This window comes from Marmota marmota, unplaced genomic scaffold (assembly GCF_001458135.2).
Source record: "Marmota marmota marmota unplaced genomic scaffold, marMar, whole genome shotgun sequence".
NCBI lineage: Eukaryota > Metazoa > Chordata > Mammalia > Rodentia > Sciuridae > Marmota > Marmota marmota.
The window spans coordinates 997,798-1,023,000 of NW_026000130.1; the positions used below are offsets into that span (position 1 = coordinate 997,798).

The following is a 25,203-nucleotide window of genomic DNA, read 5'->3' on the forward strand; positions in this document are numbered from 1 at the left end:
GGGGGGGGGGGGGGGGATGAGGACTTCAGAAGTTCCTGAGGCTATGAGCAACAACAAAATAGAACTTCTTCCAATATAATTTAACTATAAAACCTGATGATGTAACACTCACCCACACCCACATCACAAACCAAAGTGACATCACAAATACTAGAGATAATGGCTCCAAACTGCCTACATCTAAGCCCAAATCTAAATAGCAATTTGCCCACACATGGCTGAGGCAGAAGACAGGTGACTAGAAATATTCAAACAAAACAAAACAAAACAAAAAACAAAAGAGAAAAAAAAAGAAAAAGAAAATACATGTTTCTTCCCCCTACTAAGCTAGCTAAAATAAAATTTAAGGCAACCGATATGGTAAGGTGATATTATTTATTAATTTATATTATTTTGGGGCTACAGAGGAATTGAACCCTGGGGTGCTCTACCGCTGAGCTACACCCCCAGTCCTTTTTATTTTTTTTTATTTTGAGGCAGGGTCTTGCTACCAGGCTGGCCTTGAACTTTTGACCCTCCTCCTTCAGCCACCTGAGTCACTGGGATTACAGGCGTGCACCACGGCACCCAGCTGATTTTATTTTCTTATAGATGACATTTCTTAGAAAGTCTGGGCTCTTTAAGAATGTGATTCCAACCTATCCAAATTGTTTTCTTGTTCTTGCCCAGTCCCCGGAAATGGAAGCAAGTATGAATTACATGGGCTTTTGCCTCTATGGACCCTAGAGTTTATTTTCCTCTTGAGCAGCTTTTCTTGGCTCATGGGAGCCTGGTTAAAAGGTGCCTTGGGGTTTGGCAGGACTCACCTGCTGTCAATTCTGTGATGCGGTGTGGTTGTAAAGTGACTACAGCTCCCATAGGTGTCCTGAGTCATTCCCTCCCATCCCAGTCCCTGAGTGACCCCCTCCCATCCCTTTCCTGCGTGGATTCCTTTCTTTCTAGCAGGACTAAAAATCGTCTTCTATTTATAGTAAATCCTCCCCGGCCCCAACCCCCAACTGTCTGCCCCAGCATGCTATGTTCTTTAAGAGTCGTGACCTTGTAAAGTTCCTATCTCTACCCTAGTTGGAGGAGGAGGAGGAGGAGGAGATTATTTCAGTGAGCAGGAGAGAGCCATATAACAAAATTTCTAAGATTCATGTGGAAGAAATTGTCCATAGAATGATGTTAATACTTAGCCTTCAAAGTATAAATCTAGTCTCTGAGAATTAGTCTTCTTTTTTTTTATTCCTTCTCACCCCCCCTTATAATTCTAGCACCCAATCAATGTGAGACGTGACCCCAGCATCCCCACCTATGGACTCCGACGGTCCATCTTACTGAACACCAGGCTTCAGGATTGCTATGTGGTTTCACCAGCTCTCACCAACATCTGGACGGCCAGAACATGTGCAAGGCAGAACATCAAGACCCCAGCACCAGGTACCACCTCTTGCTGGGAAGTAGTAAAGAACCCAATAATTGCCAGTTCGTTCTCTCTGGCTAAGCTTGGGCTCCGGAGGCAATTGAAGGATAAATGCTGTCCAGTACCTTCTAAGTTTGGAGAAGCGAAGCCACTGAAGAGATTAAAGCCCAGGAACAATTCAACAATGAAAGCCACGCAGCAGGCCAGGATAAGAAACCCCATCAGATCCAAGAACAAGCCGCCAGCAGGGCAGCTGCTGGGCTCACCTGGACGAGGAGGACAGAGTCCTGCAGGAAGCATTGGCGAGGTAGACAATGGCCAGGAGTGGAGAAAGTGGGATGGGTGGGAAGAGGGAAATTCTAAAGTTGAAGACAGGATTGGGGAGGGAGGGTGCCCCGTGACAGAGTGGACAGAGAACTAGATCTAGGGTCATAGTATGTATTATTATTTTATTTTTTGTGGTGCTGGGGATTGAACGCAGGGCCTTGTGCATGTGAGGCAAGCACTCTGCCAACTGAGCTGTACCCCCAGCCCAGTATGTATTATTTGTATTCCACCTCACTCCAAAGAAAGATGAAGGGACCTTCATAAACACAGACAAAAGGAACTTGGAGGCGAAGGGAAAATAAGGGTGAGAAAGGCCAGGATACGGGTCATGCAAGCTTAGGCACATGTATGTTCGAGGTGAGCTGTGAGCTTCCATATGGAGAACCTGGCAGCTAGAGGCTGATGGGAGCCAGCTTGGTCAATCCTTGGTGGCCAGTGGAGCTCAGAGCATGTCTTGGAGCTCAGCTGTCAGGGTTCATATCCTAACTCTGACCATAATGAGGATAACCTTGGGCTTAACCTCTTTTGTGTCTTGATTTTATCATATAAAATGAGGGATAATGGCCTCTCCCTTAAAGGGCTTCATGAAGATTAAATGAGTTAATACATGCAAAAGGCTTTTGAATAGCGCCTGGCACAGAGTAAATAATTAGGATCCTGCATAGCGTTCAATAGATGACAGCTGTGGTTATTAACCCTCCAACTGTGTGGCCTTGGGTAAACCAGTTCCAATTTCTCTACCTTTAAAGCCGTCTCCTGCTGACCTTCCAGGGCTCCGGGGAACACACGCAGTGGTATATAAAGGGGTTCAGTAAGCTATAACATGCTGGACAAATGTTGGTTGTTGCTGTAACCAAGACTCTGAGACACAAATCCCAGATAATTATTCTGAGCTCCCTTCTCAAGTTTTAGCTTTGACTTCTCTGCTTTCTTCCTGGCTAGAGCAAAGAAAGTTCAAAGGAGAAAAAAGTAACAGTCCGCCAAGAACTTGAAGATAGATATGTGGAACGCGTGGCCGCCACCCAAGCACTACCCTGGGACAGAGGGACCGCAGCCTGGAAGGGCCGAGCATTGCCTCCTGAAACCCCAATGAGACAGCAGGTGCTGGGGGACTCGCTAACAATCCATGGGCTCCCCACAGAGTGTTACCGGGCTCTGTACCATGCTGTGGTGGAGCCGATGCTGTGGAATCCTTCAGGAACCCCCAAGAGATACAGCTTGGAGCTGGGCAAGGCCATTAAACAAACACTTTGGGAAGCTCTGTGCAGTCAGGCCACCACGCTTGAAGGTGCTCAGAAGGACCCACTGTCTGGCAGGAAGTGGCTGGTGGTCCATGAGCCTATGCCCAAGAAATGGCCCAAGTTAAAGAGTGAAAAATAAAAATAGGAACCTATGGGAATAGGATATTCTCTGCTAGATGTCTGAAAAATAAACACTACTTTGCACCTTCTACATAATCTCAAAGAGTGCTTTACAAATTAGTGACTGTGAAACAAGACAAACAATCCCCTCTACACTCATGGGTAGGTAATTTATTTGTGTATGTTGCTTTAAAGAGATGGGGCCTCACTTAGTTACCCAGGCTGGGATACAGGTGCGACACCCTGCATCCAGCACATGGTTATTTAATTTTGAGGGCTAGTGTCTGGAGTTTTTTTTTGTACATAGGAAAAGCCCTGCATATGAAGCCAATGGTTTAGGTCCCAAATTTTTAAAAAGTGGACTGCTAAGCTCTTTGTCTCCCTCCACACATCCTGAGCAGAAAGTCTACCACCACCTCAAGGAAATAAACCCACAGTCAGTCCCTAGCAGATGACCACTTGTGACATTGCAGAAATGCCCTGTAACCTGGACTCCATGTTAACAGGAGAGGAAATCACATGGATGCTTCCACGGGCAAGCTGATGCAAAGCTGATGCAAAGCTCTTTGTAGGTTCTGAAGACCTTAACCAAACAGCAACGACAACATATAAAACACATTCTTGATAAAATTGTATTTTTTTTACAGTCATTTGTACAATTTGTTACAAAACCATAGACAACTATGACTTGTTTTAAATCATTTTTGGTCTGCAAATATGTAAAATCTGTGTGCAATTATCATGTATTTACAGGGCCTTGTGTTAGTCATTTTCAATGATTATTCCAACAATGTCACACTCTCAACATAAGACATGGCTTAAGATAAATATATTAGTAAATAAATATTCTGAGAACATATTTCCATAAATGAAATGTGCTGCTATACATATACAGAATATACATAAGTTGTTTTCTAGCTTTTAAAACATTTTTTTTAAAAAATGGTAATGTTGGAAAAAGAGCCCTTAGACCATTTTATTACAAAATCTTTACAGCAAAGTTTTTACAAAATATCTTTTAAGTGCTATGGGAGAAATTAAAACAAAACTTTTTAAAATAGTGCCTTGTTAGACCAACACAATAGAATTTATATATAAAGAATAGAAAAAGGCAGTTCTGTTTAAAAGACAATGCTCTTGATTGGTAATTCATTTTTAGACCTCATTAAAAAAGCATTAGCCCTGCCTGAACGTGAAGTAGGGACAAGGAGCACATAGGGGAAGATCTGAGCAGTAAAACAGGGGGAACTTAGGAAAATGGTGGGGGCTTTGGGTGGGGGAGGGGCTGAGTTAAACTAGCTTACTGGACCTGTGTCCACAAAGAGGTACCTCATTGGTCAGAACATCCAAACATCCATTTTCAGCTGGTTCTAGAACTCTTCAGTTTACATGGCTGTCCTACACCCAGGGCCGGGCCATAAGACCACACTCACTCCCTGACTCGGGGGATGTGGGGTTCTCAGTGTAAAGTGGGATGCTCCGTTTCCATGGTTAAACCACAACCATGCCACTGAGAGTCCACGGAAAAAGGTACCTGTCACGATTATTGGAGTCCTAGAGCTTCAAAGAAGACATTTCTTTTGATTTAATGGTGACACAAGATAGTTGTTAATTTATTCTGGTGACCTCCCTGATGAGCCAATACAAATTCAAAAGATGGTGGTTGACATTTTAAGTTTTTAACTACAACAATTAAATATCCTTCTTTTGTCATCTGCAGCTATCACTCTTTCAAAACGAAATTGGATGCACGTAACAAATCCAGTGGCAGCCAGATTCTGTATTCCATCTATTTAATGCTTAAGGCTTTTGAGGAGTGGTTTCTAGCCAGGACTAAAGAAAGCTGCTTTGGGGGTATGGTTTCAGACAAGGAAGATAATATGCATTCAAAGGCATTAAAAACAAGAAAGCAAAACCACAAACAACAAAAATCTCAACAATGAGAAGCTGCTTTTTGCAGTTCATGTTAAAAGCCATACACCCCCCTTCCCTAAACCATGTAATGCAAGCTGTTGTCCTGAGCAGCTGCTACTCCTGGCCCCAGAAATAAAGGCAGCCCTGATCTCATGTCAACAGCTTAGGCGCTTCTCACACTCTCGCCAACAGGTGTGCTGGGACAGCTTGCGGGGAGCCACCCCCAAGGGACCATACCCCAGAGGCTGGAGGACAAATCTCTCCACAGTGAGTTCCTAAATGGCAAATGGCTCCATCCTTTGATGCTGGGATCACTGTCAAATCCTAGCTAGAAATAAGTACATTTCCTGATCATAGACTGGGGTTTTAAAGAAAAAAGGATTATATAAAGAGATATCTCATTGAAAATGTTCCAGTCTGTACTCTGGGTTGACTTCCTGTGAGCCGACTGTGAGTGGTAATAAGGGTTTCCTTGCAACCTAGGGTGGTCCCTATTTCCCCTACAGGAGACCAGAGCTCAAGATTCCTATTCTGCAATGAACATTTAGACCAAACAGATAAAACTTTAAATGGCAACAAGTATCTGCTAAATGAATAAAAGTGACCAGAAATTACTTCACATGAAGGCTAATGTGATTAGTTGCTTTTTTTTTTTTTTAAAGGACAACAAGGACTACATTGGACAAAAAGGATGACAATCCCTGATCTGAAGTAGTTTTAAATATTCTCTCCCTTTTAAAAATGAAACATCTTAAAAAAAAAAAAAAAAGAAAAAAGAAAAAGAAACAAGTTTGGGTTCTTAAAACTCTCCCTCCCCCTTTAAAAAAAACAAACAAAAGGCTGGAAAAATATACAAAACCCTACCCTTTGGGGTCTAAACTATCTGATAGTCTCTCTGTCTCATGGAGAATCAATACATAATAGTGCATTAGGTAGACAGGGTAGTAGACATTTGCAGGCGAGATGAGCAATTTCAGCCACTAGGCAGAGGGCTGAAAAACCCTGAAGCAGTGCTTCCGTGGGGGAAATGGAATAGGAAAAGCATCATTCGAATGGAGCTCAGTGCACACCCTGAGGGGTCTGAGAACTTGCCCCCAGGAAGGCAGTCCAAGGAAGCAGCAGTCAAGGGGCATGGCCGCCCTCACAAACGTGCATGCGCACAGGCTTGCTCCAGCGTGCCCATCCCTTCTCCAAAGGGTAGTGTGCTGCTGGGTGAGCGCAGAGCACTCCTCCCAGCCCCATCGGACACCAAGGCCACAAAACTACATTCCTCCTGGGTGTCTGCCCCATACACCCTGCTGAACCATTTCTGCAGCCAGTGGCAGGAAGCACAAAATATTTTTCCAAAGGATTCCAAAGTCAGGATCACAGAAGGGAGAGCTTCCTCTTCCCTGCCCCAGGGCTGAGAGTTCGTGTACAAGACTACATGAACACTGCCCTTATTATAATCTGGACCTCTGTCAAGACCAAGACCGGGAACTCTTTTTGCTTGGGATAATGACCCAAAGGGACACACTGAGGATACTGGGCAAAATTGTCCCTTTCACCCTGGGGCTTCTATAGCAAAGGCTCGACTCAGCTCTCCAGTGCTGCAGATTTTATGGCCTGGGCCTACTCCTCGCCATTTCTGTTCTCTGCCTACAGGTGTGGGCTGGAGAGGCGTGGCTTCAGAGAGGACCTGACGTTTTTTTATGTTCAGATTTGCCACAAGAAAGAAAGGCAGCTTTGCATTGTTCCTCAGAGTTTGTACCCATATCAACTAGCTTTACTTCAAGTTTCTGGTTCATTTTCTAAGGCAGGTGTAGCCCTGAGCTTTTCAAAGGCCTGAGCTCCCTCAGGGGAGACAACAGTATCTACACATGATGTGGTTCATTTAATGCAGCAGTGATTTTTTTTTTTTTTTTCAGCAAAAGTTGGCAGCTAGGGTTCTTTAAAATATATATTTAAATAACTTTTTACATTTACATATAATATTAAAAAAAAAAAACAGAGAACTCAATCCCACACACCTTGGAACCCCAAGCACATACTCTACAAAACAAAAAATAACATGTTATCAAAAGACACAAAGGACTCAGAATTTTGTCTGTTGGTTTGCTAATGAGGGTGGGGGGGGCGGTGGGGGAGTTGCCACAGGTGGCTCACATTTTGGGTTGAGAAAGAGGGCTCTCTTTATTACCACTTTTGTGTTTGTCAAAGCTAAAAAAAATTTGTTTCTTGTTTTTGTTTTGAAGGAAGTCAGAGTTTGGAGTCTCCATAAATTTCCCAATTTCTAGATAAGAGTTCCTTCTGAGCTCAGGCTCCTGGGCTGCTGCTGTCTGGTGGGTGAGATCCCAGTCCTAGGAGAGAGAAGGAGAACACTCATTAAGGGAGGGAGGTGGCACTGCAGGCTTTGGAACAATGCATAGGGAACAGGAGAGGGACCCCAGGTACCCTGTCCTCTGTGATGGGCAGGCTCTTAGGAAGTGACAGTTCTGTCACATCTACTGTGTGCATGGTAACCACTGAAGCACAGCTCCTCTTCTGAGAGGAGCTCAGTGTATGCTAAGACCATCCCCCTGCTCCCCCGCATGTTTTCCTCATCCCAGAGCCTTCTGGAAGCCCTTAGATAGCATGCAAACACAATGTACAAAGTGATGTTAACTGACTGCTGGGTGCAGGCCCTGGGAAGAACAGGGAGGAAGAGCCCCTCACAAGCTTGCAGACCTTCCCACAAAGTAACCTCGGCTTGAGATGACTTAGGAAGTAAGCAGATGGTTCAAGAGTGACCCAGAAGGGGCTGGAGGGTCACCGGGTTGAGATCTGAAGAGGTCTGGAGGCAGAAATGAGCTTGGCTGGGACAGGCTGAAGGCCACAGCGGGGCAGAGCAGAGAGCAAGGAGAACATAACAGACAATGGTGGATGGGTCAGCAGGAGCCAGATCACAGACAACTGGGGGAGCAGTTTACATTTTTAAGATTCTAAAGGTAATGGCAAGTCACTAAAGGTCTTTCTAAAGACATCAACTAATGTTTCAAAAAAGAATATTCTGGGGCTGGGGTTGTGGCTCAGTGGTAGAGCGCTTGCCTAGCATGTGTGAGGCCCTGGGTTGATTCTCAGCACCACATATGAACAAATAAAGGTCCATCAATAACTAATTAAAAAAAAAATATTCTACCTCCGAAGAGGAATAGAAGGCCAGGCCAGTTACAGAAGACCCATCAGAAGGCCACTGCACACTCTGGAGAAAGGAACACAGCTGGACAGAGGTGGGCGGCAGTGAGGGATGCAGAGAAGATGCCGAATCCAAGATGCACTCTGGGGTGAATGCTTCTGTGGATGTAACAGGCTGGGATGCTTATGAAGTGTTTGGGGGAAGAGAGGACAACATCACAGAAACAGAGGGCTCAGGGGATCTAGAACTCGGGAGGTCGGGTAGGCACTGGAATGACATTTGGAAGTCATCAGGTGCAGGATGTTTAAAGCCAAGGGCTCAGAGGAAGTCCCTCAGAAGAGGATGGAGAAGAGATGCCATGGAAATACCTGCCCTGGCCTACTGCCATCTTCTGCTCTCACCTGCAGCCTCAGTGGCTGGGGTGTTGGACTCCTGAGTGTCCTGGTGGGCAACAGGGAGGCCGACCCTGGTGGCACCTGCCTCCTCTGAAGGGCAGCCAGGCTGTAGCAGTACCTCAGCCTGGTGGCATGGAACCCGCTCCTCTTCCCTGGCTGTTGCCAGGCTCCTGTGGGGCCGCTGGGCATCTAGGCCCAGTGTCCCACTCCAGGGGCTGAGGCTGTGGGTCCCTTGGCAGTCTGGGGACAGGCCCAAGTCACAGTCCATGTCCTCCGGAATGATGGGGATGCGCTGGCTCAGGTCCCGGGCCCCTGGAGAGCAGCTGGGTGGGGGCTCCTCGGCGAGTGTGTACTGCACACTCACTGAGTAGTCCTCAGTGTAGCAGCCACTACCCCCGCCACCACTGTGGGCCACCTGCTTCTCTTCATAGAAGCAGCAGGGCAGGCCCTCATATTTCACCCCATCTGTCCTGGGCAAATGGTCTGGGTGGAGGCCATACAGGCCGAGGGAGCCTCTGGACTGTGGCTCCCCACCCACAGGGCCACAGCCCTCAAGGAGCAGAGCACCCAGGAGCAAGGTGCTGCCACCGCTGGCTGCCCCTGCCCCAGGCCCCGGTGCAGAGGGCTGAAGCTCACAGCAGCAGGCACATGAGGGCCCCTCCCGGCTCCCCTTCCAGGTCCTCCTGAGGTCCAGGGCAGCCCCAGGAGAAGCCTCGAGCCCCACTTCTGAGGTAGAGCTATTGGGCCCCCTGTGCTCCAGCGAGGAGTTGCTGCTGTAGTTCATCTCCAGGCTGCAGGTGGACAGTTGGTCCCCTGAGGGAGAAGCAGGGCCCAGCCACGGTTCTCCCCTCCCAGCACCATAACTGTGTGCTGCCGGGAGCTCCTCGGGTGGCAGGGAGCCCTCAAGGCAAATGGCAGGCCCCCGGCCAGAGTTGCCTGAGGCCCCCGCCTCGCTGGTGCGGCAGGGGCTCCGGCTTCGGTAGATGAAGGGGTCATAGTCACTGCTGAGGGAGCTGCGGAAGGTGGAGCAGCTTCCGTACACACCCTGGTTGCTGACCTCAGTGCAGTCCACCACAGAGTCACTAGAGGAGCAGTGGCACTGGCCAGAGCTGCTGCTGCTGCTGCTGTCACTGCCTGGGCAGTCGGCCAGGTAGCCACTGCACACTGAGCGGTGGCCGTGGTAGCAGCTGAAGCTGGAAGTGCTGCCGCTCTCCAGGTGGGAAGGCGGGGCCACGTGCACCACAGTGGGGAAGAGCAGGTTGCCGTTGCCGCTGCCGCTGCCGCTGCCGCTCACTGGAAAGGCACGGGACGGGCCCCTGGGCGTGAGGCTGGGCAGAGGCTGGCCCTCCTGCTCCGGGTAGCTGAGGCCCTGGAAGTAGTAATGTTGGTACATGGTCTCATACTGGGAGAAGCAAGCTGCCTTGGAGAAGCTGCGGCCACTGAACTTGGGCCTGCGGAAGGGGTGGGCTGGGGAGTAGGCCCGGTGCTCCAGACTACAGCGGTGAGTGGCCAGGGCGTGATCCAGGTGCAGGGGTGGGTAGCTGCGGATGTAGGTGGGGGTCTGTGGAGAATAGAGGCTCTGCTCCCCATGCCGGTCCATGGTGAGCAGTGTGACGGGGTTCCCGTGGGAGTCCATGCTTGTCCTTGTAGGGTAGGCTGGGATGGCATTGGTCCTGTGCACGCGACCAGGGTAATGTACTGGCAGGGTCACCCTCTGCTGCCGACTGCGTGCAAGGTTGCTGGTCTCCACACACACGGCACCCGGGTTTCCCTTTTGTTCTGGGGAGAGGTGGAGGAAACAAGGTAAGCAGGGCTGAGCATACTGGTGACAGGGGCTAGAGAAGTTAAAAAAAAAAAAAAGAAACTGAAGCAGCAAGCTGGGCCACGTCCCGGTGCCTATTCTCACCACCCTGCCACATCCTAAGCTATCTCCAAACTCAGCTGTGCTGGCAGGGCCCAGCCTGCCTCCGTGTGGAAAGCAGTTACTCCCAAAAGGGCCTGTGTCTCACCTCCCCACTGCTCCATCTGACAAGGGTACCCGTCTACAGAAAGCAATAAGGACCCAGGATAAAAGTGCCTCCTTCCTGCCCCATAAGAGTGATGCAGGAGCAGCGTCGCAAACCTGCCACATTCATTATCTTTTGTGGTCCCCTGTGGTCTGAGCACGGCAGCATCATTACTGTCATCCCACTGAGACAGGGGGCCTCAGGCTGGAAAGGCCACAGGCCTTGTCCAAGGTCAGGAAGCTATTTAATGTGAAGCCTAAACTTGAGCTTGGTGTGATTTTCTTGTGTGTGCTGAAGATGGAACCCGGGACCCTGAGCATGCTAGGCATGTGCTCTACCACTGTGCTGCACCCCTAGCCCCTTAGGGAGGTTCTTTTTTTTTTTAATATATATATATCTTTATTTATTTTTATGTGGTACTGAGGATCGAACCCAGTGCCTCACACATGTGAGGCGGGCGCTCTACCACTGAGCTCCAGCTCCAGCCCCAGCCCCCTTCGGGTGGTTCTTAATGCCAAGCTTTTCTAAGGACTGTGTAGACAATCTCCAGAACCTAAGGCCACATGCCTCCAGTCCAGAGGACAATGCTATGGTGCTCTTGCTTGCTCACTAGATTATGACATGTGTCATGCTCTTGCTAGGCACTAGGAAGGGACACTGTTCTCTGACTTGACTCTTCACCAATGATTAAGGCAGGTGACAATTACCTATGATGTTGTGCCGACAGTGGGGGCAGGTGTGGTGCTGCAGCAGCCATGGGTCCACGCACTTCCTGTGAAACCGGTGAGTACAGGGGATGACCCGCAGCTCCTGGGAAGGGAGAGAGGGGACACAGCCTGAAGGGAGGACGTGACAGGAGCAGCCTCGCCTTCTGCCTCACACATACTTGCTTCTGTGGAGTCTGGCATGGGCGGAGAACTCCTGCTCACTGTATTGGTGTGTTCCTGCTTCAGTTTGGACCCTAACCTTCCCCAAAGGCCCATGTGTTAAAGGCTGATCCCCAACTTGGCACTACCAAGGGTGGGACCTGGCATTGGTCTTTTGGTCATTGCAGGCATGTCCTTGAAGGGGATTTGGGGACTCCAATCTCCCCTTATCTTGCACCCTGGCCATGAGGTGAGAAGTTCTGCTCGGCCACAGCCTCCCATAAGGATGTGCTGCCTCACCACAGAACCAAAGCAATGGGGACAACTGATCATGATCTGAAACCTCTGAAACTGAACCAAAATAAAGCTCTTCTAAGTTGACTCTGTCAGGTACCTGTGGCAGCAGTGGGCCGCTGACTAACATATTTCCCACTCTCCTCTGCCTCCAGCTACAGGTGAGCTCCACTCCCTAAAGATATTATGCATCTGGAGTAGGGGGCATTGCCTCCAGGTACCCTAAGTGAGGATGATAGAAAGGGCGATGTCTAGGACTTGTGATTGACGGGGTGGGATGAAGGGTAGAGAGGGTGGTCCCTTCTGTCAGTGGACCCCAAACACTATCAGCCTATGTGGAGAGAACACGATGGGGGTTTTTGGGGTGCAAAACCACCTCTGTGGTTCCTGAGCCTAAGCATCCTGCAAATCTGCCTTATCTGACCAAATTAATATCAAACCTTTGTGCATGTCAGGGTGACAGAGGTCTACCTGTACTTTGATCTTTGTGGTCACCTAGAATGCTGGTCAGTCTCAGGCCCACATCACAAGTGCAGGCACAGGGAATGAGGTCACTTGCTCAAGTTCACAAAACTAGAATCCAGGAACTGGGTTGGAACCCAGGCAGTCTCTACTTAGAGCCCATGCAGGAACCTGTCACTCCAAAGGACTCTGCAAAACTAAACTCATTTTCATCCAACAGGGGGGACACTTTCATCAAAGGGGCATCAAATGTCAACAATTCAAGTGGTTTACTTGAAATTGCTCCACTTCCCCAGACCATATGTGAACATATATCTATCTATAGATGAAGCCACAGTGGCTAAATATTAGTGATGGGTGATTCTAGATGAATAATCTATGTCACTCATGTAATATTCTTATAACTTTTTTTAAAGATTTTTAACTTTCGGGCTGGGGTTGTGGCTCAGTGGTACAGTATTCGCCTAGCACATGCGAGGCCCTGGGTTCAATCCTCAGCACCACATAAAATAAAATAAAGGTATTATGTCCAACTACAACTAAAAAAAAAAAAAAAAAGATTTGTAACTTTCGAAAAAGAGCTGCAAGGATAAGCAAAAATGGACAAGTTCCTTGTCTCTTTCCAAGTAAAAAATACCATATCAAGTATTAAGAAATTTTAGAAGAGTGATTCTGAAACAGAGCCAGCATGTGTGAATGTGGTTTTTTTTTTTTTTTTTTTTTTTTTTGTGTGTGTGTGTTAGTTACTGGGAATCAAACTCAAGGTCTTAAACATTCTAGGCAAGTGTTCCACCAGAGTCACATCCTTAGCCCCTGTGAATATTCTTAAAACCAGACATTTTCTGTCCTACCATATGTTTCTGATCAATTTCTGAAATCACCTACATCTAGCTGGACCCTGTGGGGAGTGTTGTGTCCTCCCCAGTCCTGGTGAGGGAATGGCTAGACTGTTCGGGCATCATCCCTTAGAAACCTCTGTGTTGACCCCCTTTTAGGGTGTGGGGAAGACTGTGGCCCGACTGTCTATGTTGATCTGCCACCTTCTCCCCACCCAAGACAGGCCCTGCCTCTGCCACTACCTCTCCGTCGATGTACTTCTCCAGGCAGATGGCACAGTCGGACGTGGAGCTGCTGCTGAGGGTGTCCAAGGCCCCGCAGCTTCCCTCCCGGCGCCCCTTGCTCTTGGAGTTGAACTTTCTAGTTTCCATCTTCTCCAGAGCCTGCACAGCCAGCCTGTTCATGGAATTCTGCAAGGCAGAACAGGGTCAGTGTTAAGAATCTGGTACATATTAACAGTGGTAGTTATCCTTGGGGCCATGGTACCTGATGTACTGGGACAGTCGCTATCAGGCCAGAACAGATTTTTTTTTTTCTTTTTCCCTTCGGTCCTGGAGATTTAATCTAGGGGCATTTAAACACTGAGCCGCACCTCCCGCCTGTTTTATTTTGAGACAGGGCCTCACTAAGTTGCTTACAGCCTTGCTCAGTTGTGGAGGCTGGTCTTGAACTTGCAATCCTCCTGTTTTAGCTTCCCGAGCTACTGGGATTATAGGTGTGCACCACTGAGCCCGGCTGCCAGACAGGGAAACTTAAAACTCAGACGGCCACGGCAAATATTTTCCAGACCCCTGGAGTATCCATGATATCAGCCCAGGCTGTACTTGAGCGGCCCTGCTAGCCGAGGTCTTGCCTTTGAGGTGAAGGCAGGGCTCTCTCTGCCATTGCCCTGCTGCTTCCCAATTCAGTGAGACTGTTTTACACTCCTTGTCTACAGTGGAGGAAGCTGTGAGGGTGAGGCAATGCATGAGTCTTGGCACAGACACAGGATGTGCTCAGTAAACATCAGCCCCTGTGGTCAGTGGTGGCCCTCACCCCTTGTGAGAACTTGGTGCGCCTCCTTGACGGACTTCTGCCAGCTGTGGCACCGTCTGTCTCTCAAGATGTTACACTGCCACATCTGAGAGTCTAGATTCCTGCTGGTCCTCTCACCACTCTCTACTCCTAAATCTTCATTTCCTATAAGCACATAGTGACATGCTGGCTGGAGAATCACAAGGAGAGTCTGGTAGATGCGGATTTGGACTCAACAGGCCGAGGGCCTGGGACTCTGTATTTCTAGTAAGCACTCAGGGGCCGCTGGTGCCAGATCTGCTTGAGAAGCCAAGTTCAAGGATTCCATAAGTACATTTAAACATTTCCTTTGAAAAACTAGCTGGAAATGTCCCCAGCGCTGGGCCTTTGCCCCTTTTGGAACAGTAAAGGCATAGTGCTGGGGAGCAGCTGGGAGTTTGGACCCCCCAAACAGTAGGCTGATAAGAGCCCTGACTTTCACCAGCAACAGAGTAATGAGGTCAATGTTCTGGGACTGCTCTGAGGGATTACCTGACTACGTCGCTGCTTCAGCTTGATTTTGACAAGGAGGATGAGGCAGACCAAGGAGACCACGACAAAGAACGCCAGGAAGATGCCCATGTCAAAGTACTCGGTGGGTTGCTTGAACAGAAGACAAACAGGGTCAGTCAGACTCCATTCAGCCAGTAACAGGCACAGGGGGTGCACGTTCCCACTGTGTGCCAGGAAGCTCCTGGGGTTCTGTTCACGTCACACGGTGCACTCAGTGTGGCTGGGGGAGGCCTGTAGCCCTCAGGCCTCCCCATAGCCAAGTGAACTCTATTCGTTAAGCCTGGTCCCGCTGGAATAGTGCAAAGTTTGATGTAACCAGTAAGAAAAGCTCTTCCAAATAAATACGAATAATCACATTTAGAGGACAAAGGAGTGAGTGTCATGTTTTGAGGGAACAGTGATTACTAACCATATAATTAACGGTTTACAACAACTCAGAAAATTGTATGCTGCTTCCACAAATATCAGCTTCCACTACAATGAGTCATATTTACCAAAGCATTCTTTTTTCCTTTAAAAAGAAGCCAGCAAGTCAGTTCTGCAAATTCCCTCTAGTTTTAGTTCTAACCTTTTCCTCATGGCACACTCCCCAACCGCTTGAAGCCACCTCACTTCGGACATAACATTTAGCCAAGGAGAGCAGAGTTGTCCTAACAGGATATTGCACGTATCATCCCACGTGTGAGGAAGAAACCCGGGGTACTAGCCCCAGGCTCCTACTATCCTTCAGCTTGAGGTTGTACAAAACATGCCAGGCCAGCGTTAATAGCCATTAGTGTCCCTTCAACACACTAAAGAGAAGACTAAATGCTGTGTAAGTCAAGCCCAGTCGAAAGCTTACTTTCCCAGACTCATCTGTGAGTCAGGGAGTTTGTGAATTTTGGGGGGATAGGTGGGGGGGTACTGAGGACTGAACTCAGGGGCCCTCAACCACTGAGCCACATCCCCAGCCCTATTCTGTATTTTATTTAGAGACAGGGTCTCACTGAGTTGCTTAGGGCCTCCCTTTTGTTGAGGCTGGCTTTGAACTGGTGATCCTCCTGGCTCAGCCTCCCAAGCTGCTGGGATGACAGACGTGTGCCACCACGCTGGGCTTGAGTTGGGGAATTTTAAAAAGGTAATGTACCCCATGGAAAAAAGGACATACAGGCCTTTTCTCTAGTGTCTGGGTCAAATGAAAGGAGGGCGACACAGGAACCCAAGTGCTGGGCATTCCACCTTCATTCTCCTTCCCGTGGCTCCCAGAGGCAGGCGCCACGAGAGAGAAGGAAGGATGAGAGGGAATACCAGGCAGGGAGAGCACAATTTTCTTAGCACAAGCCATCTATTTCTGGTAAGTTTTTTCAACTTCCTGAAAAGGAAGAGGGGTGAAATATTTTCCTGGCATCCTAGAGCTGATCTTGACCTGCAGGAGCCTGGGGTATGCCGGTATTTTAAAGAAAGGACAGGAATGAAAGCATCAGCCCAAAGGAAACAAAGATACAGAGAGCAGCTGACAAGTCATGTGTGGACACTCACTCGAGGAGGGCGGTGTTGGATCCTTGCTCGGGCCACTTTTTGCTTGTTAACAATGTTCATTAGCTTGAGAGCATCGGCGCCCTTCACGTACACCACTGGTCTTTTGAGTGGGTCTTCTGAGCCCTGGTTTAGCTGAGAAGCAGAGAGCCCTCGTTAGAAGATGGGCTGACTTTAAGAAGAGAGGACTGAGGACACAGCTCAGTGGAAGAGAGCTTGCTTAGCCTGTACAGGGCCCTGGGCTCAATAAAAATAAAATAGCAAGAGAAAGGGGCTGGAAATCTGTATCTGGAAATCCTTGAAATCGTGAGGCAAGACAGCCTCGGGGTCCCCAAAAGGGCCGCTAAGGCTGATGGTTGTTGTAAGATGGGCTAGCCAGGCTGCCGGCCCAGAGAAGTCTTTGAAAATGTTTTGCACCCCAACTCCCTGGCTCTTCACCCCTCTCAATACGCCTCCCCCAGGTAGGATGTCCAAATGCAGACAACTTACTTCAGCAGACAAGTTCACTAAAGGAAGTGCCTCTCTCAGGGAGATTTCAGGGTTGGTGTGGCGCGAGTTTACCTGGTCGATGGCTTCTGGGTTTTCAGACACATCAAAGATGACTGCAGTAGCTCCCCGCTGCACTGCTCGCTTGGCCTGGCAGAGGGAAAAAGAACAGGTTGGCAACTCTGGTCCTCTGACCTCACCAATGCTGACCTTGGACATCAGGCCTGTATGTGAAAGCAGACTGACAATAACCAACTTGTGTGGCTCTGGGCAAGTTACTCAGCTTTCTTAAGCTTCAACTCTCTCATCTGTAAAATGGGACAATGCCACCTACCTGGTACGCATATCCTAAGAACCAGGTGACTTACAGGTAACTGGGTACTCGATAAGCCTGGCTCCTCAACCAGCCCTAACATAACATTAACAACAAACTGCAGAACAACAGACACACTGATATCAGTGTTTCCTCTGGTGAACACTGAGCCTTCAGCAACCAAGGCAAACACCTTTGGTCCATCTCTGTGGTCCTTTTCTTCCCTCCCACGTCACCTAATTGCAATAGCATGTTGATTATTTCTGAATGAATCTCAGAATGGTCACTTTTAATCAGTGACACAAGCTGAAGACCTCTGGAGACACTGTGTTGGGGGGAAGCTATGAGAAATAATTGTACATGGGGATTTAGAGCAGTTGGCTGCCAAACCTGGCTGCACATCAAAAACCACTTGGGAAGTTTGTAAAGCAGATTTCCTGGCTCAAACCACAGAGACTGATTCAGCAGGGCTGGAGTCAGGCCCAGGAAACTGAGTTCTATAAGCTTTCTGAGGGATTCGTATAATTCAACTACTTAGGGAACTACAGATCAGAGTGATGAGATTAGAAGGTTCAGAAACAAATGAGAAGTGAAGGGATTCTTTTTTTGAAGGGGGTGTGGTAGTGGGGAGAGGATTCCTTTCCATCCCAATGAACCTTCTAATTTCACATCCAGCCAAGTGGACAACAGGGCAGAAGCTGTGGAAGAACTAGACTATAAGACAGACTTTTACTTTTAGGAGTCTGAATCTTGTTAAGGAAGTGACTCCTCTAAAAAAAATGTGTGTGTGGGGGGCTGGGGATGTGGCTCAAGTGGTAGCGCGCTGGCCTGGCATGCGTGCGGCCCGGGTTCGATCCTCAGCACCACATACAAAGATGTTGTGTCCGCCGATAACTAAAAAATAAATATTAAAATTCTCTCTCTTTAAAAAAAAAATGTGGGGGAAAAACAAAACAAAAACAAGACTGCTATATGCTATTAGATAGGCAAGTGATGGAAAGTGTTCAGAGGTCAATACAGGCACCAAAGGCCAGAGTGCTTGAGAAAGAATAAAATCTGAATTCCTTCCACAGGAATAATGGCTCTATATTGACGTGGCTAGTCTAATGACTCCACTGGACCACCAGAGGGCAGCCTCATCCCACAGCTTTTAAACCAATTTCCTGCACTTGGTACCAAACAAGCAGGACGAAAAACCTCTGCAGTGGTTCTCCTGGGCAGGGCATGTTCCTCAGCAGTTTAAGAAGCTCTGGTACCCTAGTTGCTGTGCTGCAGAATCTGTCCCTGTTCTGCAGGAGACTCTCTCTCTCTTTCTTTTATTTTTTGCAGTACTGGGACTGAACTCAGGAGTGCTTTACCATTGAGCTATATCCCCCGTTTTTTTGAGACAGGGTCTCACTAAATTGTCCAGGCTACCCTCAAACTTGTAATCTTCCTGTCTCAGCCTCCCAAATAGCCAGAATTACATGTATGTGCCACTGCACCCAACTCTTCTTTAAAAAATTGAGGTGGAATATATTAAAAGTCTTGCCTCTGGTCTGGTCCACCCCACCCTGTTTTACAATGGAGTTCTGCACTAGAAATCAGGAGTGAATCAATACTGGGGGCTATTCCCAAGCAAGTTACAGAATCTCTTTCAGCATGTCTCAGTTTCCTTGTCTGTCAAAGGAGGTAGATGCCCATGTAATTATAACTAGGGTCCCTTTGAGTTCTCAGTCTTGGCCATTCAACAGAGAATCCAGAGTAACTCAGAACAGCAATGTCATGTCCTCCAGCAAGAGGACATGAGTGGCAGAATTGAGAAAATATAAGGCCAAGGTAGCATCAATTTCCTAGTTTGGAGCCTAGTTTGAACAGTGAAGAGGGCAGGTGGCAAATAAGGTGCTTCCATTCCACTTACAGCCCGATTTCAGATACAGCTCAACCCGCTCATACACAGGAGCCAAGGACAAATGCCATGTTTAAGAAAATGCTTAATTCTCATAGTTTACTTTTAAAGTTATATTTAATGCAGACTATTAAAACGTTTATATTTCCTGCATGTACCAGGACTGGACAGGAGGGGAGTTAGCTCAGAACCCTATTGGAAACCTGCCTGTCAAGAGCCAGCTTAGGATTTAAAATAGGCTGTGAATAACCCATACTTAAAAAAAAATATTCTTTATTATAATTTCCCCAAAGCAAATTTAAAAAGTACACAACACTTCTTGGTCATACTTTCCCTTTGCTCATTTTTAGTTAAAAAACTTGATGAGGCAAATTTTTTGAATCAATCTTCATACCTTAGAGCATTCTCCCATTTTACCAAGTCAATCTTGAGCCAGGGTATTATTTCAAAATAAACCTAACCCTAGTTGGGAGATTGTCCATACTGTGACTACTACAAACCCAGTCTCCATAGTGCCACACACTCAGTGTCCAAAACTCTCGAGGCTACTTGAAAGAAAGGATGCAGCCTGTGGATATGGCTAGATTAAGGTCACTGGTCGCTGGTCCAGAGGGCAGTTACCCCTAAAAACTGCACAGACTGGAGTGGAAGGGAGAGTAAGAGAAGGCTGTGATAGCAGAAAAGAGGTGGGACATTTTGGCAGGCACAAGTGAGCTCTTGCCTTGATGACCTCTGTATACCCTTCCCACAGAGGGATCTTCAAATCCTTTATCACCTATGCTGCTTTGATCCTCACTGCAGGCCCCACCTGTCAGCAGGTGACTGGAAGCCCAGCGGGCAGAATGCTAAATAAAAGGTTGTCATGGTCCTTATTTACCCTTTCCAGGGTTGCAGAACCCAAGGTAGTCAACGTCCGCAGCCACTGACAGCAAACGGCAATATCTGCACACAGATCCATTTTGAAAAGCATAAAATTTGAACCCTTACAAGAGGGGGGCCTACTGTGGTTGGCACTTATTGTTCCTATGGTAACTCAATTAACATTAATTAAAACTGAAAGACAGCCAGATGGGATCATACTCTTGATTGCCATAAAAAAAAAAAAAAGTGCTCCCCGACCATGGATGTGGTTTCCCGTAAGGAGGTCTATAGTGTCCCAATGCCAAGGGTATTCTGATGAGAAAGGTCCCATGACCTTTCTCATAAACATAAAGCCTAGAGGACAGCACTTCTCAGAAATCCTACTTAGGGGAGGCTGAGGCAGGAGGATCATGAGTTCAAAGCCAGCCTCAGCAACAGCAAAATGCTAAGCAACTCAGTGAGACCCTATCTCGAAATAAAATACAAAATAGGGGCTGGGGATGTGGTTCAGTGCTCCCGAGTTCAATCCCTAGTACCCCCACACCCCAAAAAAGAATAGGAAAAAAAGAAATTCCAATCAGGAATAGATCTCATGTCCCCCTTCCCACCATGTATACAGTTACACTCAGACTGGTTTGGGGCTTAGACCCATAGAATACGTGCTCCCTGGAGTCTCTGGAGCACAGAGCCCATTTTTTAACCTGTTTGCCTATTCCTTTGCCAAACACTTGGGTGTGGTGTCCCCAATGCCTAAACTCTCATTGTAGGAAACCAGACAGAATATAATCTTAATCCAAATGATGATAGAAAATCTCTTTTGTCCCAAATTCCTAATCATAGGATAACCAAGGAAGCTTGGATTCTCAGAGATGACATGGGCTCTTTTGGGAAGTTCCACAAATAGGGGCTCCAAACAGGCTTTTTTTTTTTTTTTTTTTTTTTCCTTGCATTCACTTTTTCTAAATACTTATCATAAGCTTTCAATGAGTCATTAAAAAAATCTTTTTTTTTTCTCCCCCTGTGCAAGTCAGGGCATAGAACCCAGGATCCACATGCATCATAGGCAAGTGCTCTGTCACTGAGCTATATCCTCAGCACTGCTATCACCCTTCTTGTCGCAGCTTTTAAATATAATACTGTGGTTTACATCCTTCCATGTTCTCCTTTAACCCATGCATTAGTAAGAATAAAATTAAGGGGGCTGGGGTTGTGGCTCAGCGGTAGAGCGCTCGCCTCGCATGTGCGGGACCCTGGGTTCGATCTTCAGCACCACATAAAAATAAATAAGTGAAATAAAGGTATTGTGTCCAACTACAACTAAAAAATAAATATTTAAAGAAAAAGAGTAAAATTAAGAATAAAATGTACATGTATTATGTACACACAGCAAAATGTACTTCAAAATAAATTGGATGTGCACTGCTCCATGTCTGCTATTTATTCTTTACCTCAATAATTTTCTCAACAATATTATAGGCATTGATGTAGGAAAATGTTCATTCTTAGCAGCTACACATAAAACTCCACTGTACGGTTGTGTCGAAGCTTATTTAATGACTGTCCCTCTGACAAGGGCACACAGGGATATCTACCTTTTCTCTTAGTATGAACAGAGCTGTATCCATATTGTAATTAGTTTGGTGGCATTTGCCCTTAAAATAGCTCTGAGTGGTCCTGCTGAGGGAAAAGGGTATAGATATCCTATCTCCAAACACCCTGCTGGAGTGCCCAGCACACCCTTGGAGCCTAACAGAGACTCCTAGAAGCTAGGAAGTAGATCTTGCAGACCATGTTGTATACCCCATAAAGCCTAACAAAGCAGATTGCCCTGGGCATGGTCCTTACTCAACTAATTAACACAGTAGGTGGGAACGCAGTTTAATTCTTTTATATTACCACTTATTAATTTAGTTGTTCAACAGTAGTTATTAACCAGTTACTATGTGTGCTAGCCCCTGGGGAAAGGTCCAGCAGTGGACAGCAGGCAGTGACAAACCTCTGTCTCCATAGAGCATGTCTTCTGCCCCTGGGGCCAGCAGAGACCTCTCTGAAGAGGCTGGGAGTTCGCCAGGGAGAGTCAGTGTTTAGTACCAAGAACAAATAGGCATCAAATCAAGAACATAGGATCACATATCTCATGTCTCCATAGCAGTTTTTCCTCATTAGTGTCCTTAGGGAAATGCTGCCTCTGATATTAATGTTCTAGAGGCTCTTATCTATCCAGCATCCCAAACTTTTGGTCACAAAATCCCTTTTCCAGCAATGTCTGTGAACACCCACTCTTCCATGAAGTAGGCTTTGGGACCAATGCTCCATGGCAGGTGGTATGCTTATGCACACTCTCACTCCCACTCTCACTCTCACAGGTAGAGGATGTTGGGTCATGATGGAGGATCTACATTTTGATCGGAAAGCTAACTACTAAATAATATACACACCTATAATTTATATGAGATGGATATTGGTATGAAAACATCCAATTACACAGTTCATCTGACAATTTAAGAGGCCCAAATCATCCCAAGAAATTCTAAGGAAGATACCAGCCAGGACCTTGTAGAAGTGTCTGCCATAACATACTTGCTGCTGTCGTGGGTGAGGAGATCTTGCTTAACAAGGAGCAGACTCTTTCCGTTTTACAGTGTGAGCATTCAGGGAGGCTCTCCTCAGGAGACTTACATTCAGCAGCTTGCCCCAAGGGGCAGAGACAGGACTGTAGAGAATTCAGAATGGCACCAGAGTCCCAGGGCTTGGTTCCCATGACTTGGCCATCAGCCTTCTGTTTCAGCTTGGATCCCCAAGTTACTTGTGCAGCTATTTCCAGAGCAGAGCACACTGTCCTGGACATCTGAGTCATCTCCTACTCAGGCCAATGTGGGTGCAAGGGGTCTTGCCATAGGCTTGTAACTGTCCCTCCTACAACCTTTCCTTTCCTTCAACTTGAGTTTCTTCCTCAGGAGGTGCCTGTGCCCTCCCTGTCCTCTGCCCGCATCAGTATACACATCTGCTTACCCAGTTATACTGACTGTCTTCTCAATTCATCCATTGTTTCCCATCCCCACTGCTGCCACTCTGTCACCTTGTGAATCAATCACATGTTCCCATGGGGGCTCCAGCCCACCCTTCCCCAGCACAGCAGAGGCTTTCTAAATCATGGATGTGACCTGCCTACTCTCCCATTTCTGTACTGCTCCTAGGGAAGGATCTCATCTCCTGGCTGCTCATTGCTTCCGAACTCAACGCTCCAATTTCCAGCCTCGAGGGGGCTGGGACTCCATTAGTTCTCTGAACCCCCAGGGGCTTTTCACTAATGCACACACCACCGCCCCATGGATTCCTCTTTACCTCTTCTAACTCTCCTTGGCCAGGGCAGTGGGGTTCCCCGGAGCCTCCCCCAGGGCTCCACTGCAGCACTTATGACATCACACTGTAATTATTTACTTCAAATGCTTCCCTCACTAGAGGGCAACCTTTGTGTCAGACTTCTTTCCTGCTCAATTCCCAGAATTCAACAAAGGGCCTGACACTGGGTAAATGACCAAAAAATCTTGCTGATAGACGTAAAGAGGACCAGCTTTTGCCAGACAGTTTGGCGTCAAACACCTGGGCCCTGCTGTGTACAGCACTGACTGTGGCGTGGACTGCCTGGTCTCCTCTAGGGGAGGAGACTCTTGGGTCAAGAAAGATCGTTCTCTACCACGTCTTCTTGAAGTGGATATTGCTTGCACTTCAGGAGTTGACTTCTTTCTTAGTAGCCACAAAATCTTCTGCTCTCTATTTGCTGATTGGTTATTTTATTAGCAGGAATCACTTGCGCTCTTGGGCCCCTGAGGCGGGGGGCGTACACAGCTTAACAAAAATAAACTGGTTTCTTTTAAAGGACATAACAAAGCATATGATTTTATCAAGTCAAAACTTTTCCTTTCTTTCTTTTTTTTTTGATCCCAGGGATTGAACCTAGGGACACTTAAACACTGAGCCACATCCCCATCCCTTTTTGGTATTTTATTTAAAGAACGGATCCAACTGAGTTATTTAGGGCCTCACTCAATTGAACTCATGATCCTTCTGCCTCAGCCTTCCGAGCGCTGGGATTATAGGTGTGCGCCACCGCACAAGGCCTCAAGTCAAACTTGTAGACTGCTACCCCTAGGTAGGCACTTTGTCTCTGCCTTGCTGTGGATCTTTCTCAGGCTCTAGGTGTCTGTGCGTGCTCTTCTCTGGATATCAAAGCTCTCAGAAAACAGCCTCTGCACAAAACTGTGTGCAGGCATCGAGTCTGTTCTTCCCCTCTCTGAAGGAACATGAACCTTCCTTAGTGTTTTCACCTAAGAAAAGCCAGCCAAAGACCACCCTTGGACATATCCACAGGACAGAATGTACCAGACACATGCTTTTAGAGCTTCCACCCATTATCACTAGAGGAACTAGGCTTTCCTTTGGCCTAGAAGATTGATGGAGTCCATCCTCCAAAATGAGAGGAGAGTGGGACTTGAGTCTGCCCTCCCTACCAGATTCGAAGATCTGGAGCATGGCTCTCTCTGGTTGGACTGGTAGAAGATTTTACAGCTTCAAAGTTCCCAACTCAATGGTGGCCTAATTTGGGGTAATCAGAGACCAAAGCACTGGCTTAAGAGACATGTCCACCTAAGGCCTGAGCCTACAGAAATGCAGGGCAGCAATAACAAGCCCTGTTTATGTTGCTGTGGTGGGGCCTGCTTCTGTGGTCAGGGAGGTGTGAGAGACCAACTAGCCAGCCCAGGGACTGGCCACGCCCAACACCCACAGGTCTTTCTTGGCGGGTCCTACCCAGTCCAAACAGCCAGGCTTACTGGGTCCTTTAACGCTCCTCCTTCTGGAGGCCACTAAATGGATTTTAAACCCTCATTCCTCGCTTTTTCCTTCCCTCCTCCCCTAGTTCTTCACTTAGCAGTGACCACCCAGGCACCAGCCTCTTGCACATTCTGGTCAGCTGCTGTTCCCTGAAGCATGAGTCACACTGTATGACATGGGACGCTCGAGCCAGTCAAGGGGGCTCGCAAAGCCTGTCTTACCAAGGGCCCTGTTTTCCAACAGAAACCTTTCATTCCATAGGAAATGAGGTCACACACCAGAGCACAGGGGTAACTGGTGAGAAAAACCTGGTGCCAAGGGGGAGGGCGACAGTGTGAGAAAGGGGGTGTGTGTGGTAAATCAGGCACCAGGGGGATCACCTGCGCTTTTGAGTAATTCATATGGGGTAGGGGGCACACAGCTCAACAAAAATAACCTGGTTTCTTTTAAAGGACAGAGAAGGCATATGATTTTATCAAGTCAAACTTGTAGAGCAGTTGGCTAGTTTACTTTCAGGACTTGGAGTTCCCAATTCACTGCTTAAGAGACTAACACACAAAAGGGCCCCAAGGTAAAGGAGGATAGGGCGGGAGGCCTGGGCAACTGGGCAGGGTCACTTCCCCCGGGAGTGGGTGTTACTGCACTGTTGCCCGTTCCACCGGCTCCTCGCTCCAGGGCTTGGCTGTAGCCCGGCCTGACCTTCCAGGTTTCTCTGGCAGG

At 47.6% G+C, this 25,203-nt stretch overlaps 2 protein-coding genes across 2 annotated transcripts in view; one reads left to right on the plus strand and one right to left on the minus strand.

Annotated features, from left to right (window-relative positions):
- CUNH22orf31 (chromosome unknown C22orf31 homolog) overlaps positions 1-3,570 on the plus strand; it is a 10,819-nt gene extending 7,249 nt beyond the window's left edge. The window contains exons 4-5 of the mRNA XM_048784880.1: positions 1,257-1,712; positions 2,675-3,570. Of these exons, the coding sequence (XP_048640837.1) occupies positions 1,257-1,712; positions 2,675-3,112 (894 nt within the window). The 3' untranslated portion in view covers positions 3,113-3,570. The remainder of the gene's footprint in view (positions 1-1,256; positions 1,713-2,674) is intronic.
- A 143-nt stretch (positions 3,571-3,713) lies between these two features.
- Znrf3 (zinc and ring finger 3) overlaps positions 3,714-25,203 on the minus strand; it is a 59,347-nt gene continuing 37,857 nt past the window's right edge. The window contains exons 2-8 of the mRNA XM_015500220.2: positions 16,664-16,738; positions 16,106-16,237; positions 14,567-14,677; positions 13,264-13,431; positions 11,270-11,372; positions 8,563-10,335; positions 3,714-7,346 (exon numbers count right to left, since the gene is read on the minus strand). Of these exons, the coding sequence (XP_015355706.1) occupies positions 7,303-7,346; positions 8,563-10,335; positions 11,270-11,372; positions 13,264-13,431; positions 14,567-14,677; positions 16,106-16,237; positions 16,664-16,738 (2,406 nt within the window). The 3' untranslated portion in view covers positions 3,714-7,302. The remainder of the gene's footprint in view (positions 7,347-8,562; positions 10,336-11,269; positions 11,373-13,263; positions 13,432-14,566; positions 14,678-16,105; positions 16,238-16,663; positions 16,739-25,203) is intronic.